The sequence below is a fragment of the Penaeus monodon genome, chromosome 5 (assembly GCF_015228065.2).
Source record: "Penaeus monodon isolate SGIC_2016 chromosome 5, NSTDA_Pmon_1, whole genome shotgun sequence".
Lineage (NCBI taxonomy): Eukaryota > Metazoa > Arthropoda > Malacostraca > Decapoda > Penaeidae > Penaeus > Penaeus monodon.
The window spans coordinates 23969440-23989439 of record NC_051390.1 but is presented as its reverse complement, the minus strand read 5'-3'; the positions used below and the strand labels follow the sequence as shown (position 1 = coordinate 23989439).

The 20000-nt window shown below is 34.3% G+C and overlaps 1 protein-coding gene across 3 annotated transcripts in view; it reads left to right on the top strand.

Moving 5' to 3' along the window:
* The window catches only part of LOC119573128 (YTH domain-containing protein 1-like), a 46290-nt gene that overhangs the window by 19929 nt on the left and 6361 nt on the right, over positions 1-20000 (top strand). For 2 of the 3 annotated variants that reach the window (XM_037920179.1, XM_037920177.1), the window contains exon 6: positions 19402-19508. In XM_037920179.1, the coding sequence (XP_037776107.1) occupies positions 19402-19508 (107 nt within the window). The remainder of the gene's footprint in view (positions 1-19401; positions 19509-20000) is intronic. The other variant, XM_037920178.1, reaches the window with a different exon arrangement.

Below are 20000 nucleotides of genomic sequence, written 5' to 3'. Positions count from 1 at the left end.
TATGAAAAATCAATTAAATTCTCTTGAAAATTATGTAATTTAAAAAGTTCTTTACATAAATCAATATTGATATTATAAGTTAAATAAGGGTGTATAAGATATTTATTTTAAAAAAAAAACAATTGTAGTTGGTACTGTATGAAACTTACATTTTTAAGCTCAGAGAGAAAAAAGTGTTTCATAATATTCATTATAAATAGGATAGAATAAAAGCAAAAATGTAACTTTGCACTATTGCTTGAATGGCAAATCTCAGAAACAATCATTTGGTCCTTAACATTTGTTAAGGCTACATTCCTTATTCCCACACTGAATATTCAAAAGTTCCAATATTGTAAAGTAGATATAGCTAGTACTATTAGGCAATGCCTTCAGCTGGGCTTTAATAATCACATTATTCCTTATACCATCTCTTGTGATTGAGTGGATAGTAGATTGATCAACATTTAAGTATCAATCAGTAACAGGGGCAAACATCCCTTCACAAAACTTTTGCCAGTTCCTTCACTTTGCTGGCAAGTGTAATGACCTCCTCAATGCAGTTAAAGTACTTGCCAAGAAAGTGACAGCATTTTGCCATGTCAACTGAATAATGCAATGAAACACAAAATTGGCGTAAACAAAGATGCAGCTGCACATTACCCACTATATGTATAGTAGAAGGGATAGGAAGAGAATATCTGACGCTCAATAGTGTGAGATAATGGTAGTGAACTGGCTGCTGTGCTCAGGTTAATTTCAAGAGAAAATTTTGAAGTGTAAGACCAATGTTTTTCCTCCTTGTCTCTGGATAGTAAAAGCAGTGAAAGTGAGGGTATTTGCTGACTTTGAAAAGCCTAAGAACTAGCATCATTGGAGCCTTTAAACTCCAAATCGAAACAAAAGGCAATTGTCATTATCATCCACCTAGGCCAAGGCATATATTAATGTCATCCATTGTCTTTGAATACACATACCTATTGTTTTTTTTATGTAATGTATGTATTAACCTTCTGTAGTGAGAAGAATACAGCAGTGCCCAAAGGATTTCAAGTCATAAGTAAATTCCTGATTTTGTCTTGAATGACACAAGATTGTTTTTTGGGATATTTATATTTTTTAATGGTTGTCTTAACCATGTAGAGGTGGGTGAAGCATAGGAAATACTGGGGGGGGGGGGGTAGACAATGTTCCTGAGTACATTCCTGTTACACAGACATAATACATAAAACAATGGAGTGTATGGTCCTATATTCTGCATATCCATAGAAGCAATCAGTTACTGGTCTTTGTTTCTTATGGCTATGGCAGTGGGTAAACAGCAGCATAGAAAGTTGCTTTTACTGTCTACAATGAAGCACCTTGCAGGATGTTAGAGTGGTGTTGATGATTAAAGAGTTGTGACTTGAAGTCAGTAAGAAGTAGATCTTCAGCGTAACCTTGCTGTAACTGAGGAAAAAAGGGTAACTATGGTCTCAGAGAATGCATGTCTTGTGCTGATATGCTAAATATGTGAGTAATTATCCCTTGAACATGAGTCACTGGAAAAAAGTCACTAGAACATCAAAGTAAAATACATACAATGAAATATATATTCATCACCTTTTATTTTGTAATAAATCATGTAATAAATCATCCACTTATCATCTTTTTATGTATTTATAGCTATTTAGAGCTGACTGTACTTTTAAAAGAAATATTGTAGCACATGTTAATAGTGTCAAGTACCTGTTTGTATTATCTCTGCCAAGTTATATTTTCTTTGACAGTCAAAGACTTACCCATGTATCAGTTTGAGTACACAAAAGTTCCTGTGATAAAATTGTACAAGTGGGTTGTCTATGAGCCAGAGATCAATTGATTAGCTTTTGGTGCTCATGATCCAGAATGAAATGAAAGGATTCTGAAGTGATGCCAAACACTCAGAAAATGGGTCTGCATCCATTAGAAAATTTATTTTATTTTAACATTTTGTAGTAGACTTGTGTATTTTGAGACTAGGATTTCATCCATGTCTCTTCCCTTTTTGCATATTTAGGGATGTTTGGTTTACAAAGAGTTATATCCACACCAAATGGTGGTATTGTATAGGTGTGTTGTTTTAACAGGTATATTTAATATTTTGTATGAAGAACAGGAAAAGTTCAAGAATCAGGATGTTTTTCTTCTTCATGAGGTAAAACAAAGGTTGTTTTCCAGGATAGATACACTCTGTATTTTAATGAACTTCATGCATTGCTCTTCAAGTTATTGATATACCTCATTGATGCCAGAAGATCTTTCACATACAGAGGGCTCCAGAAATGCCTAGTCATTTAGGAGTTCCTCACCTGATCTCACCTGTTAACCCTTCTCCTTAATCTTTTGATATTAAGAAAAAAAATTACTGGTAGTATTTTATTTTATATAATAAGTCAAATATCAGTAATTATGATAATAAGAGTAACAGTAACAATAATATATATATATATTTTTTTAAGGAATGGTCAGAATGGCCTACTTATTGACTCCTAGGTGGTACTTGACACTTACAAAACAAAACTACAGTTGAGAGTCCAGTGTGAATAGAGCTTTATTTTTTTCTTTTTTTCTATATTATTTTTATTTTTATTTTATTTTTGGTCAAATGTTCAATCATAACAACCTTGATCAGTAACTAGTACAAATACTTTTGAATTACTGGTACACATATTTCACATTTATGTTGCAAGCAGTAACTCTTGTTGCTATGTTTCCATATATATTCAATAAACATATATTGGAACATCATGCTAAATTGGTACTCTGTAGACAAAAATTAGGAAAATATGAAAACAGGAAACATGTTTTCCTGACTGCGATATTGGAATGTGATTTTTCAGGGAGAACTACTTTGGAAAGCTTTACCTCTTCAGTGATTGAGGACTATCTAGTGCTGAATATAGAGCAGGCTTGACTATGTGTGGCATGGGTTATTGCTGTTCAGCATGAATGGGTTAATGGCTTTCTGTCCTAAGCATGATGATATATTGATATTTACATCTTTATCAGTCAGGCTGTTGACTTGATTAGTTAATTAGTTATAGTTTATATTAATAATTGGGTAGTCACTATTTGAGAATTCACAATAAAGTGTATATTAAATATTTTGTGTGTTTGTATATATATGTATGTAGGGGGATAAACAAAAATAATTGAGGGTACACATAATGCGTTGTACAGAGGTTTGTGCAAACTTATTGCCTACCGAAAGTATTATCAAGACTAGCCTTTAATTTTTTCTTAGAGAAATATAGAAATTATCATGTGAGAGCAAATTTTCTTGTATTTTGTGCAATCTGCAATTTATGCTAGCCATATACCGTATTCTTCAAGTTACATGAGCATGCACACTTCAATCTGGACACTTATTAGTAAATGATTGGATTGTTGCTCACAAATCCTTCACTTGTTTGGACCTGCCATGACATGCAGTCAAGGCAGGGTTTCAAACATTTCTGTAATGTAACTGCACAATATTATTTGTCAGATTTCAAAGACTAGAGATCCTCATTACCTGTGAATAATAAGCAGGATTTCAATAAATAAGTTAGTCTGGCTCCCCTATTTCCTAAAAGTATGCCTGGGCACAGTCAGAAGAACAATAATCCTGACCTGAGAATAATTTTCATGGATTTGGTTTATTATAATTAATTATATTTTGATAAGTAGTGATTTTTTTTTACATCAGTCAGCATGTGATATTTGTAAAGTGTACAGATCAGATGGGTCACTAGACTTTATTTGGGGGACATACTAACCTGTATAGTTGTAGAAAGTATAAGATAGAAGTACAGATGTTGAAAGTACGCAATAATTTACTATTTTGTGAAAAGCTCTTTACAAACTATCATAGTTCATAAAGTAAGCTTTGTGATTGAGTCATTATTTGTTATATCAAAATGTCGAGGATGTGCAAGTTGTATACATGCTGCTAGAACACAGATTTAGTAATTTATTATTTTTTACTATTATTATGATTCTGATTCTAATGAATATGATTGAATAACAACCATGTCTGCCCAGGACTCAAACCTTTGCCACTCCTCTTGTTGGGTCTTATGCTCCAGTTGGTTTAGTGCTCATTCTGGGTCATACCTGGAGTGGCAGAGACTACTCTAGTAGGTTAGTAGGTAGGGTAATGTCTATGGAACTAGAATGATCCTAGTTGAACAGTCCTCTTGCTAGGTCATGTGGTCCAGTTGGTTTAGTTCTGCTCTTTCTGGGTCATATCTGGAGTGGCAGAGATTTACATTCAGATTTGGGAAGGTTGTTATTTACTTATATCTGTGATTTACTTTATTATTAAATTTTGCATTATTATTATTGCTGTTGATTTTTTTTTATAACTATCATTGTTATTGTTATTACTATTATTGTTTCTTAACCATCAGTATTTGTATTTCATTATTATTATTATTATTATTATTATTATTATTATTATTATTATTATTATTAGCTGCTGTTAGTGTTATTATTTTTATTATATTTATTATGATTGCTTTTTATTATTATAATTATTATTGTTGTTGAAGTAACAGATGAAAAGGAAGATCTTGTATGAATGGGGAAATCTATATTTATTTTTTTTACCTCCTGTGTCTGTTTATACCTTAATTCATTTTCTGTTTCAAGGACATGATATGAACTTGGTTATAGTCCTTTACTTATTCAAAATTTTGGCCAATTAAGATGTACAAGACATGGTGTCCTGTTTCATATTGGAAATTGAAAACAGTAAATACTTCAGACAACCCATTGTAAGAAGGTTTGATAGCTATTCATATTGGTTCATTTTTACATATTTGAATCTTTAGCTCAGGTGTTAGATGCATATGTACTGTACATACTCTTCTTACCTTGAGCTTATATTTATGAATACACCTTTGAGAGTAGGTTGGGTAAACATTCTTCTAAGCTTTTATAATTATTTTGTGGTATTAGTGAGGTAGCTTTTAGATTATTGTGGTCATGATATTTAACATTAGCCTAATTTCAAATTATATTTTTAGAGAATTGATATTTTTCCCCGGCAAAAACTCCCTTGTTCTTATTATATTTAGCTCTGCTGCTTACCCCATCCTTGAATCGACATGAAAAAAGATTTATAACGAAATGCAAGTAGTCCTCAGTGTCACCCTGACCATGGCTGTTCCTTAGCTCTTATGCCTTACTTGTATTGCTGCTCCATCAAAGAAAATGCCAACAGAAATAATGAGTAACAGTGACTTGTGTTTGACTTGTTGCAGTTATAGACCCACTTAGAATCACACACACACACACACACACACACAAACACACACACACACACTCTCTCTCTCTCTCTCTCTCTCTCTCTCTCTCTCTCTCTCTCTCTCTCTCTCTCTCTCTCTCTCTCTCTCTCTCTCTCTCTCTCTCTCTCTCTCGCTCTCTCTCTCGCTCTCATTCACTCACTCACACTTTCGCATTTTCCTGTAGACAGCTCTATCCCAGGCATGGTTGACAGCTGGTAAAATTCATCCACTTGGACTGGTGGAAAAATGTTCTCACCCCAAGTTCTTTGTGTATTTATGTAGAACATTTATATAATTTGGTTTTACTGTTTCTAGGGGGGGGGGGGGAATAATAAAATAAAGCTATAGGTTTCTCATTACAACAGTCTATATAAAATAAAGATTTTGATAACATTTCAAAAATTAACTTTATTCTATAAAGTCATGTCCTAAAAATGAGTAAATAAGTAAGAATATGCTTAACATGTTAAACACTGATTGAATAGTTTTTGCAAAGTGCTTACAAGTTTTGTACATTTGACAAATGCTAGGGTAGATTAAAAAAAAAATCTAGAGAGCAGTATTTTGGTCATTTATTAGTAGCTGTGAGAATTTTTGAGAGTTCAGATAACAAAGGACCATGTTGAGATATTCAAGAGTTGTTGAAATTGGACAATGTGCAAATACCATATTATATAACTAGGATGCTACTGTTTAAGTAGCATCCTTGTTGACCAAATAGTTCTAGTATTGTTGTTTGGGAACTGTGATGTGTCTTATGATCATAATTTGGATATGAGGTGCTTCAGATATATAAGCAGTTTGATTGGGCATTGTTTGAATAGATAATAAGTGGCATTACTGTAATCTGATCTTCATCTGTTTGTACAACTAAGGCAGAGCACAGTAATGTACACTGATAAAGCTGCTGGTATACCTATAACACTTCAACTTTCCCTGCTTGGTAGGGTATTTGGATACAAGGCCAAAAAAGATATGCAGCCAAAGTATCTCAATAACTTCCTAGATTTTGAATATTCAAATCTTGTCATATATTTTTTATGGCACAGACAGCTCTGCATCTGTATAGTGCATGGCTCAGCTCCCTGGTGTAAAAAAATTTACCCTTGTTAGTAAGATGTATAATTGTAGGTTTTCTCCATTTAGGGCAGAGGTACTTTGAATAGAGTATGGACATATGAGAGGATCAATTCAGTTATCTGTGTCAGTGTTTCTTTTCTTTTCTTTTTGCAGTTTTTGGTATTATGTTCACGTTCTATTAATGTGATATTGCTTTGAAAGGATCCCTCTTATTGGTTGATGCAAGAATCTTGTAAATTTGATCATATCTAATATTTATTGCTTGCCTCTCTGCATAGGGTTAGCTCTCACACATGGGAAAATTCCTTCTTGAACAAAGTTAAAATTGCATCAAAGTTTTTTTTGGATTTTAAACTATATACCTGTTAGGTATTTTATATCATCTTGCCAATCTTTAAGCAAAAAGTGATGTTAATGCAATAAAACACTTGCTTATTGATACATTAAACTTATTAAAATTGCCCACCAATTGTAGAATTATATCTCAAAAATTACACTGAAACATTTACAACATGATATGTAATAAAATTGGCAATATGTTGCAATGGAAATTAACAGAAATTACATAAGCTTTAACTCTCAGCTGAATAAGCCAAATATAAATATCTATCACTATTACAAGTAAAACCAAACTAATGCTAATAATGATATTGATGCACGAGTACATTTTCAATGTGAATATTAATATTTATGGTACAGCCATCAGAAAACTATCATGTACTTAGTATATCCCGTTATTCTATCAGATGTGAAATAACCATATTGAGAATATAAGTATTAGGGGAGAACTGAGAATATAGTATTAGGGGAGAATTGAGAATATAGTATTAGGGGAGATTTGAGAATATAGTATTAGGGGAGAATTGGTGGATCCAAGTTCACTTGCAGTAGAAACTGTTTTGGTGATCTTTTTTATTATTATTGTTATTATTATTAGATATGTTGTTTTATTATTTATTATTTATATTTATTATGTGTAGTAGTAATATTACTGTTATCATCATCATTATGTTCATTATTGTTATTAGCTAATTATGCTGGAAGAAGGCAATTCATGAAAGTGTCGGTTAAAGATGATGAACTCTTTACCAAAGGCTGTCACTGAGGTTCAGTCAGTGTGAGATACTTCAGTATTGCAAATCAGTAAATATCTTCTTTTGACTCTGTAATTTCCACTAGAATATGCAAACCTTCTTTGAATTAAAACCCAGTGTCAATGCTAATATTGTGAGGATTTTGGGGGGTTCTGTGATGAACTTTCATCCCAGTCAAAACAAGTTTATTTTCCACAAAAGTATAAATCTGTAGTAGTAGAATGCAGGCTGTTGTATTGATTTAGTGAATCTAGTCTTTGGATTTTAAAAAAATGAATTTTTATGAGTTGATTAACTGTTGCATGTAATAGAAGCAGTGAAAATAACCCAGACCATCCTAACTTTCCATTATCCAAAAAGAATATAAAAATTGATATTTATTCGGATCTGGAAATAAGATGCAAAATCAACTTTTTCATATTTTTTGGTTTAATTGCCTTACTTACTAATACTCTGATTACACAATTAAAAGTTTATTTTATAGAGGAGAATGTTATAAAGTGTTCCAAATGTAGGAACCATAAGTACTAAATGAAATGCGATGTGGATTTTTTTTTACAAGTGGATTTGTATAGCAGAGATAGAGATATAGTTCATTTCTTTAGGTTTTGCCATATATTTTACCATGCCCCTTGAAGTGCAGTGCAATGCATTATTTATAGGAAATAAAATTGTTGCAGAAATGGAAGAGGGAGGGCAAAGAAGTAAGCCAGCAGTAATAAAAAGATGGCCATGGTGAGAGACAGGAAATGTTAAAACATGTCAATTGTCATTTGTGTATCATTATTAGATATCATTTGAAAACAAGGGGAGCAGATGTAATTTTTTTTTTATTATTATTATGTCATCCTTTATGTATTGATAAGGGGAAGATTATTACAGAAAAGTCATCTCTAAACACTGCATTTTAGTCACATCTGTTTCATGTTATATTTTGTACATTTTAAATTGATTTCGCTTGTGTTAAAACAATGGGTCCCTCCCACCCCTGGACTCATTTGGAAGTGACCTCTTGTCAGACAGGCTAGAGAGGCTGTGACATCATCTTCGGTATTTGTTGAAGGGAGGGAGCCTACATTTAAAGTCACTTTGGTGATAATATGGTCACCAGATACAATTTTCATTGCCTAATGTGTGTCCCTGTAAAGACCATCAGTAATGATGATAGTAATAACAATCATGGTGATGATAATGATAATTTAGGCTTTGCTGGCAGGTTATTGTGATCAGCCAAATTGTTTATCATGTTTTTATATTGTTTTGTGCAAGTAATTGATGGAGTTAATATTTCTGACATTGCAAGACTTGAACTCAGATCAGCAAGATTGCTAGATTAGAATGCCACTGCACAGGACCATTGCCTGTGTTTGTTTATTTAGTAATGTATATATATATGTGTGTGTGCGTGTACATATATATATATATATATATATATATATATATATATATATATATATATATATATATATATATGTATGTATATATATATATCTTTATATAATGTATATGTATATATACATAAATGCATATATACATATACACATATACATACACATACACATATACATACACATACACATATACACACACACACACACACACACACACACACACACACACACACACACACACACACAACACACACACACACACACACACACACACACACACACAACACACACACACACACACACACACACACACACACATACACACACACACATACACACACTACACGCACACCACACACACCACACACATACACAACATGCACACATATATTTACACTGCACACACACCACACACACACCACACTGCACACACACACCGCACACACACACCGCACACACACCACACGCACACCACACACACATACACACGCTACACACACATACACACACCACACACACACACACACACCACACACACACACACCACACACACATACACACCACACATACACACACACCACACACACACACACCACACCACACACACAAACACAACACACACACCACACACACATGCACACACCACACACACACACACACACACACACACACACACACACCACACACACATACACACACACCACACACACATACACACACATACACACACACACACATATATATATACAACACACAAACACACACACACACACACAACACACACCACACACACACACACACATACACACACACTACACACACACACACACACACACACACACACACACACACACACACACTCACTCACACACACACAGATATATATGTGTGTGTGTGTGTGTGTGTGTGTGTGTATGCATATGTATTTATATTTATATTTGCACACATATACATATATACATGTAATATCGATCTTCAGTTTTTCAAGACTGGACAAGACTGAGTCAAGACATTTTATGTACACATATTCATCTAAAAGTAACAGATATCTTGAATACACATTTCTCGTAGGGTATTTTTTACAGGTAAAATATTTTGTTTATTTACAATCTTTAAAATAAAAATAATTAATTTTCTTTTTATTAGATCAGAGGTACAAAATATGCTTGTTAATTCAGTTTGATATTTCTTCTTTTTTTCTTTGTTTCGTACTTTCTTAACTGTGTTGTATATCACTGTCTTTGCATAAGCAACACAATCCATTTCACTGTTACTTAGTTGATGTGCCTGGCTAGAATTCTTGAACATGTTCCTTGGATATCAGAGTTGATTAAATGTGCCATTATGGTATTTGGTTCTGAACAGCCCCAGTACAATTTTGTTTCTACTACCCCCCCCCCCCCCTCTCTCTCTCTCTCTCTCTCTCTCTCTCTCTCTCTCTCTCTCTCTCTCTCACTCACTCACTCACTCTCACTCTCACTCTCACTCTCTCTCTCCCTTCCCCCTCCCTTCCCCCTCCTCCTCCCTTCCCCCTCCCCCTCCCCCTCCCCCTCCCCCTCTCTCCCCCTCCCTCCTTCCCGGTTATGTTGTAGTAAAATTAAGCAATGTGGTATCATGGAGCACAATAAGGCTGTTGTATTTTGATGTATAATGTAGAACCGGCTGTTTTGCAGTGTAGGAGGAGGGAGGGTATGTGGTTGAGATTTAGTGGTGTGGAATATGCTTTTATTGTGATGTGTAAGCCTTTGGTTAACTAGAAGTATGACTCGTGATGTCAGGGTAAAGCATTCTCATTAATGCTATTTATCATAGATAATTCATTTTCCTTTTTTAATCCATTACTATTATACTGCTTTACCATTTTCCGAGGTATATATTTATCATTTGTGATGTATCAAGATGGTAATAGACTCTTCAATGAGCAGACACCATATTATATCTCTAGGTAGTTTGTTACTCTTGCATTAATTATTTTCTTATTCACACCCCTGCCTCCAAAGTAGGCAGAATAGGATACTGAGCATGGAAATAGTTATTCCTAAGAGTCAGTGCTTTCCTAGCCACCGCTCACAGATGGTACATTCCACCCTCATATACTGGTAGAAATAATACAAGAGCCCCCTCCTCAAAGCCCATTGTCTAATCTTCCTCCAAGAGCTGTGTGTGCATATGGCAAGATGTTCCTATCTGGCATATGGCAACAATACCTCAAGACAGGTCATTCATCACCATGGCCCTCAGCCTATTTTGATGGTCCAGTCTTGTCACCCAGCCCACAAGTAGATTTTTTCATGATGTGGAGCTCAGATACAGATACAGTGGTTTAAAAGGAAGTGGTGGACTTGCATATTTTGAGACTAATAGGAGCAGTATTGTTGGGGGTCTGCATTTTCTGAGTACTTTCTTGAATTTTGTGGCATTATTAAGGTAACTTTATGAATTATGATATTATAAGAGGGAAAGTAAGGAGTTATATGGTGGCTCTGGAATATGGTATTAGTAACACTTCATAACAGCCTTCATTATTTTCAGATACATCTGATAAAAAATTGAGAAGAAATTTTGATAACTTCCATACCCTTGACATGGCAGCCATTACTGTTCTCCATGTTGATTGAATGGAGAGCTGATGTATGTCATCCTCACAGAGATATTTCTAGTGTGGAGAGATGACCATGGCACAAAGATGGATACTTTTATTTTCACCTGGATTCCATGAATCATTGTTACAAGCTGAAAGATGCTTTGGTTAACCTGCAGACCAACTGCAGAAAGTGAATAGAGGGAATCAATGCAGCTAGGCAGGTTTTGCTTTGCACAACTCCATACATTTCCATTGCTACAAAGAGTGTTCTGAATCTCCTTGTGTCATTTGCATCCATAATAAGCCTTATTTTGATTTCTTATCAGAATTAGTTCCGTTTCTCAGCAACATTTTGATACTGTGATTATTTCACTTTGACAGAAGTATGATAAAATCAAGGATTAAAGCTACTTATTGAAAAGGATCAAAGTTGATGACCATTCCCAATTAAATTTGCCATTTATTAGGTACCATTTGATAATTCTTAGTAACAGAGGAATTCTATCTGATGAGTAGCTTTGATATAAATCACAGAATAAAGTTTAACTTCCTTAATTTCTTGGTAAGATTACACTAGGGAGTCGCATGATGCTTCTCATATGTTTGTCATGGAATTGACCAATGTTTCCTCAGTTTATTTGTAGAGAAAATTTGTTGGGGATAAGAGATGTAGCAAAACAAAGATGATATAGCAGTGGTGAGGAAAGCAAATATTTATAAATAGTCTGTGCCAGTCAGACAGAAAGAGGGAAGGGAATAGAATGAATGAATCGGGTAAAAGAAGAGCAAAGGAGTTCATGAATGAATGGAAATAAGTGGAAAGGAAAGAAAGACAGAGAAAGATAGAGGAATGAATGAATTGAGACAAAACTATTGCTTGAAAGTGAAGCTATGTATAGATTTAAAGAGAGAGAATGCTTATTTCAAGATTATTAGGACTTCCCACTTATCAAAATCTGTTCATTTGTTCAGATATATATCAAGTAATACTAAAGAGTAAGGTCAGTCAAATATAGGAGCCTCATTTTTCAATTCTTTATTTAGAAGTACTGGAGTAAGAAATTGGATTTTTTGAATTCTTATCTAGAAGGTTTTGCGCACACACCGCGCGAGCGCGCGCAACACACACACACACACACACACACACACACACACACAACACACACACACACACACACACACACACACACACACACACACACAAACACGTATACATATACATATACATAAATACATATTTACATATAAATGTATGTGTATGTGTATATAATATATATATATATATATATATATATATATATATATATATATATATATTTTAATATATTATATTTTTTATATATATATGAACCGTATGCATGTTGACATATGTGGAAAAGGTATGAATGAGAATGAATATCTTCACAATACAAGAGATGTATTTGATTTCAATTATATCTACTGAAGAAGATATAATCAATCTATCTCCTTCCAAAGTTCTTGTAAATATAATATGTGCCATTTTGAGGTTATTGTTGTTATTATTATTTTATTTTATTTTTATTATTTTTTTTTTTGTAGAGGGATTAAACCATCTTAAAGCTTGAAAATTTCCCATTGCAACTTTTGGTAGGATTTTCAGGTCATATATGCACCAGTAAGGTCTTAGTTTGTGGCTGTGATGCATAATGACATGAAGACTTACTGCTACACTGTGGCCTAAATTCCCACAAAAGCAGCCAGCCAACCCCTGTCCCCTGCAAGATCGCTGTTCAGGGCAGGGTGTGACATACATGCCATGCAGAGGCAGTGACTTAATATTGCTCGTTTTTGAAATGAAGTTTTGGAGGAACTCAAAAGGGGGTAGGTACCCTCTAAAAACTGAAAAAATGAACAAGTGTTAATGAAGCTGCTCCTACACCCCCATTGAGAGTAGAGCAGCTTCATTAGGGCTTATAATAAGAAAAATAGTTGGGAGGATATTTGTTTAACTTTTTCAGATTGCTTACTTTTTGTATATTGGGTAATTTTTTTCTTCTTCCTTTTTTCTTTTTTAATTCAAATGCCAACGGGTGATTTCCTGATGCACAAGCCCACTCTCCCGGGCTGTATTCATAGTGGCCTGGGCCCCGCTGCCTGGGGCTAGTGTCATCACCTTAGCATGCGTGGCATGACCACACATACCCCCAGAAAACAGGATTGGCACACCATGGCATGTATGTACATGCCATCCGGCAGCTAAAAGTTCATTTAAGGAACCATATCTTAGAGTGCTTGTGTCAGAATTCAAGATCAAAACAAAAAAGTGGAACAAGTAAACTGTAACACTTGTTTCTGAATGAAAAAAAGACCAGTTCCATTTTCATAGGTCAGACATTATGCCTTGAATAAAAACTTTAAAATCAAGATGAGGCTTTAATGATGCAGTAAAAAATAAATGTGTTAGTTGACAGCACTGATTTATTGTATATACATTTTGTATTTTTGCCCCACCCCCTCCTTGAATTGGCAGGAAAAAAATATTTTTTACTAATGCTATGAATATCAATGATGATAATAAGATAAAGTAAAATATTTTCATAAATCAAAGAAAAGGGCCACGGGTGAGACAGGCAGTACTAGCAATTAGCTCATTGGTAACTTAGTACAAATGTAGCCATCTATGTGTAAAAACAATTAATAAAGTAAACTCACAGTGGTGATGGCATGTACATACGTGCCATGCCCATCGGCATTAGGTTAATGAATCAAGAATATTATGTTGAAGAAAAAATGCAATGAACAAACACTTACTACTGGCATGTGAATGAATTGAGAGCTATGTAGAAAAAGGTATGATTCAGAATGAATATTTTCTCTGCAAGAGATGTATTGGACTAGTTTTGACTATATCTTCATCAGAAATACATGTATATCTAATGAAGATTTAGTTGAAACCAGTCAAATACATATCCTAGCACTGTGAAAATGTTAATGATCATTAATACCTTTTTCTACATTTGTTGCAGTGAACCCTGTTCAGAATAAGACCAGTCTGAAAAACACAAAATATTCAGAATGGATAACAGATGATGACATTTTCAGTTAACTTTGAGAGGCAAAATATCCAATTTAACCAACATGCTGAGCCCAGCTCTTCCTCAGGACATAATTTTGAATGTATGAGCATGGGACCCAAATCATAATGTTTGGAGTTTTCAGTTTGTGTATTTGCTTAAGAAATACCCTAATTTGGATGTTTAGAAGGAGAATACATTTTTAACAAGTGCACTAAAACTAATTTTTCACTTTCTAAGTGAAATGAGAGGCAGGCAGGCAGAGACATGCAGGCAGGCAGGCAGGCAGGCAAACACAGACTTGTATATATGTATATATGTGATGTGTTTCTTCATTTGAAAGTTGGTAAAGGAATAAATTAATAAGGAAAAAGAATGTGAGATTTGAGACTTTGCTATTTGAATAGATGTTAAAGAAGAATAATCAGTTCACCTAAAGAAAAATGAACAAAAGGTGATCTCCTCTAGGAGGATTTTATGCAAAGGACTGTTAGAAAGAGATAATACTTTATGGTGGCCATGGCTCAGGGACCAGGTAACTAGAATTTAGTTGCTTATCATCTCAGTGTACAGATCAGAGGTTAAGTTAAAAGAGTCACATTGTGAACCATTGCAGGAAATATTTCTGCAAGATTTTCTTTTCTTTTCTTTTAAGATTCAGAGTTTAGAACTTTATAGGGTTTCATTTTGTCATTTTTGCTCATAGATATAGAACTAAATTCCCTAAAATTGATAATTTGATAATTTGTTCACACAAATGTCTAATTGTATATTATGGATCTTACAATTTTTTGGAATGACAGAAGTCCATTTCATTGCAAGATACCCCATTACCTCCTCCATGGCTCCTCCTCAAGTTATTTTCATCCGTTATGTTCAGATATTCATAAGGCAACTCTCCATGTTGAACGAGAATTTAGTCAAGTTATTTTATTCCCATTATTAATATTTAAGTTAGACTGCTTTATATGGCTTAATATCTGTAGTTTATTGCAGCATTATAATAAGAGGTTAGATGTAGAAACCAACAGCAGATGATATGGGATGACAGTACAAGATAATGTCAGGACACTTTTTCTTCCTCCTCCTCTTAGAGAAATATCAGCTGTTCTATGAAATCAAATATATACTCTTACTCTCCCTTTATTTCCATTTATCTACATTTTCTTCCCTCCTTTTAAAACAAGGAACTAAATTATGTTTTTATTTTGGGTTAGGTATCTGTGCCACAGCATGTGGACACAGTGAACCATTGCTAGGATTGATGTGAAAGGGGAGAGGGCTGCCTTAGACTTTTTAGCACCTCTCTTTCCCTGTCCCTGTCTTTTGTCTTTGTAAGCAACATTTTGTTCTAAGAAGATGAGTGTCCAAGCGGGGGAGAATGTTCAGTGTATATGCATGGTTATATATTCATCATATGTAATATCTATATCTATCTATCTATATATATATCATATATATATATATATATATATATATATATATATATTATATATATATATATATATAATCATATATATCATATATATCACATATATGAGCTTTAGGTCTAAATATCCTCCTGTGAGGTGTAATAATTTTAGATCAATTCAGGATTTTCCTTTTTATGCTCTTTGTCAGCAGATCAATAGTTTCCTCAACTGGAGGTTACTAGTGAATTTTGCATGACCCTGTTTGGCCTGAGAGAGCCATATGACACAGTACTGTGTTTACTCTTATTCTACATAATGTACTTGTTTTCAATAGAAATGGCATTTCTGTAACAAGAAATAATTAGACATTGCCAGTTCTTAAGAGTTGGGTAGAACCAAGTTAAGAAACCCAACTAACACAGTAACAGAATATTTATTGGTAAGACATTAATGCATCAGTAAGCTTGGTTCCTCAAGTCAAGACCAGGCTCTCATTGCTCTATTTAAAAACATAATTATGATTATAAAATAATAATAATAATAATAATAATAATAATAATAACGACAATAGCAATAATACAGATGAATTAGTATAGGAATAGCAGACCCATGTTAACATAGCCCATTGAGGAGGAGCAGAGTTGGCTTAACTTGTGCCGAAGAAAAAAAGAAGGCTATTTGATCTGAAAGTTTAAACAGTGAGCTCGTAGACTGCATATGGCATCCAGATTTACTGATACAGTGATAAAGAAATGCAGTACAAAACTGGATTGCAAAGGGACTGGAAAATTGATCCAGCTTCCCAGCTCTCTAAATTGCTGGTTCTGTTCTAGCCAAACTATTGCAGCCAAATCCAGACCTCTCCAAAGAAAATGCTGAGATTCAGATCCTGGAATCCATACAAAAGATCCTTCATCAGAAGAATAGCTAAACTTCTGGCAAAAGCTGAAAAGGCTGCAACTGTTTACTGCTTCAAAGTCAAGGAATTTCATATGATGATCATTATCTGGGTTATCATGAAGAGACAAGTTCTCAATGCGTTGGAGGCCCCTGATGACGAACTCTTTCATTCCATTTTTCTTCCTTTTCCTCTTCTTTCTCCTCTTTTCAATACAAAGTGGCAGTTGTGCCAGGTGCCGTACAAACAGTCATTGAATCAGAAGCCAGGCTGAAGTATGGATTTCGGGCGTATTGCCAAGGGATGGATTTGTAATTTGTAAAGAAATAGGAATAGAAATGGAAAGAATTTCTGACACAAAAAGAATACAAGTTCATTTAGGACTTGCATTGTTTTACATGAAATTATTTTATTGGTGCAAGTGGCAGGGGGATTGTATTTCCCTTAAAAATAGTAATAACAAATTTATTGTTGATCATTTTATTGATGTTCCAAAGCCTTTTTTTACACTCACTCACTCACTCACTCACTCACTCACTCACTCACTCACTCACTCACTCACTCACTCACTCACTCACTCACTCACTCACTCACTCACACACACACACACACACACACACACACACACACACACACACACACACACACACACACACACACACTCTCTCTCTCTCTCTCTCTCTCTCTCTCTCTCTCTTGTGAAAATGGGATGTTTGTATGTTATATACATGAATATGGTGTATGTATACATGTATACCAGGGGATTCAGCATTCTATCAAATAACCTTTTTTGATGATTTGAAGAAAAAATGTCTAATGTTGAATATTGCAAAATATATAGTTTACCTGAGTTAAAGCATGTACAGTGTTGCCATAAGGAAGGTGAAAAGTGAAGGGAATCTCTCAATTTTGTACTGATCTCGACAGTGTAGTTATCACTCAAGCAAATTAAAGAAATTGTTCAAAGTGCACAGTGTCTGCGGGAAATTAATGGGCAGGTCCTGGTTCCTTCAGTCTATGATCAGCATCTGTAATATTAGGGAATCTGGGTGCCTTCATTTTGGATGTGTTCATGGTAGAAGGCAAACTATGTGTAGTTAAATGTTTTATGATTTTAATCATAAACATTTAAGCATTTAAACATTTAAGTTTACTAAGGAGGCTGTCATCTTTTTTTATACATAAAATGCTGAATTACTTTTTATACTTCAATAATCATATATTGGACATATGTCATGTATATATGTTTAACATAATCAAGTGAGAATGTATGTGTGTGTGTTTGTCTATATAATTTTTATTAAACCAGTAGAATATTTACTGACACTTTTTCCACAGGCTTTTCTGTCTACTTTTTAGTTCAAAGCATCAAGACAATCAAAATTGAACACTTTCTTTATACTGATATGGGAATTTTACAATATTTAGCATTAGGTACATTAATACTCGTAACCTAACAAAAATTAAATGCCAAAAAATTTAGATATGAAAATGTGATATAATTTACATTCTGCCAATGACAGAAACAATTTTCCTGGTGAATGTTAATAAGGAGCATAAACAATTTTTATATATTTCTTATTTAAATATGTGAAGGTACATCGTTTTTTAGAATTATTGATAAGAGAAGGACTGTATTACTTATTGAAAACGGAATCTTTTAAATGATGCTGAGCTTAGGAAACCTGCTATGCTAGCAACCACCTTGTATTTCTCTGGAATTACTCATTATCAAGAAAGTTGATAAAAATTGAGTGAGAGGCTAAAGGATTCTATATTTTCCATTATTATTTGTTTTTTGTGAAAAAGTTAAATGTGGTTCGAATTTGAACAAATGCACTTGGAAAGCGTGCAAACACACGAAACACACGTATTTGCAAAACATTCACATGCACACGCAAAACAGACACGCACACAAAAAGCACACACACAGACAAAACTCATATGCACAAACAAAATGCACAAAACACACACACACACACACACACACACACACACACACACACACACACACACACACACACACACACACACACACACAATCTCACACAATCACACACACACAATCACATATTTGTGTATATGTAGATATCAAAATAATTAACCAAGTAAACAGTGAGTAAACCTGTGTGCATGTAGTTATATACACAGATTTGCAAATGGGACATTGTGTGCTTACTTCTAGCATATGTGGCAGGAATTGGGTAATAGGGAAAAATTCCAGGCAATTTACTACATTGATTTTAGTTTAGAAGAAACAATCCAACTCACTTCTTCCTTGAATGGCTTTAAGATTTTTTCATGTATTTAGATACGAAAAAAAATTTGTAAGGGAGATGGAATGACATCCAAACACGAGATGTAATTGATGTGTTCTGTTTAAATCTCTAGAATTACCCAAAAGGCATCATTTATGTGTCATGGTTTGTGAAGTTGTTCCATCTCATTTATATATTTTTTTTCTAAATGAGTATTTATTTAGGTGTTTAGTTCAGATTCATGTAGTTTCATTTTGTAACATTTGTGGTTAGGTTTCTGTAGGGCTTCTCTAGGCTTTTTACTTCCTTATTATTCATTATTGTTGAATATGTTTTGATAATGTTTATTAATCTTGGTACCCAATTGTGCTAATTATAGTAGCCGGGGCGGAGGCAGACGCCGACGATATGAAGGAGAAGATTACGGCCCAAGAGTGAAGCGCTTGAGAGGGCCACCCAACTTCAGGGGCAGAACAGAGAAGTCAGGTAAGACATTTCTTTACTCTTTTTTTCCTCATGATTGTATGTGATGCTAAGTAGGTCAGACTAGGATTTGCAGACAGTGAATATTGAAAAGATTGTAGTCATTATATCTTATTCTTGTGTTGTTGCTGCTTTTGTTGTTTGCTATTTCTGTTAACCCTATTGGCACCAGGTTTTTGGTCACATTCTAGCTCTTCTGTCAGGCACATGCTGCTGTGCATGGTGGGTGAGCTTACATTAGCCCAGGGGCACCGAAACACATTAAGATGAAGAACCTCTCCCTCATTCTTTGTAGGAATGAGCAAAAGCATTATTAGCACAGGAATTACACAGATGACTAATTTCACAGGCACATAATCTCCACAGGCAACATTTTATCAAGGCTGAATTTTACTTCTATGGTAGTACAAAGTTTAGGCAAGACTACCTAACAGTAAACATATACATGTGACAATGTCTAGTCATTTGGCACCAGTCTAAATATTTCATGTCATA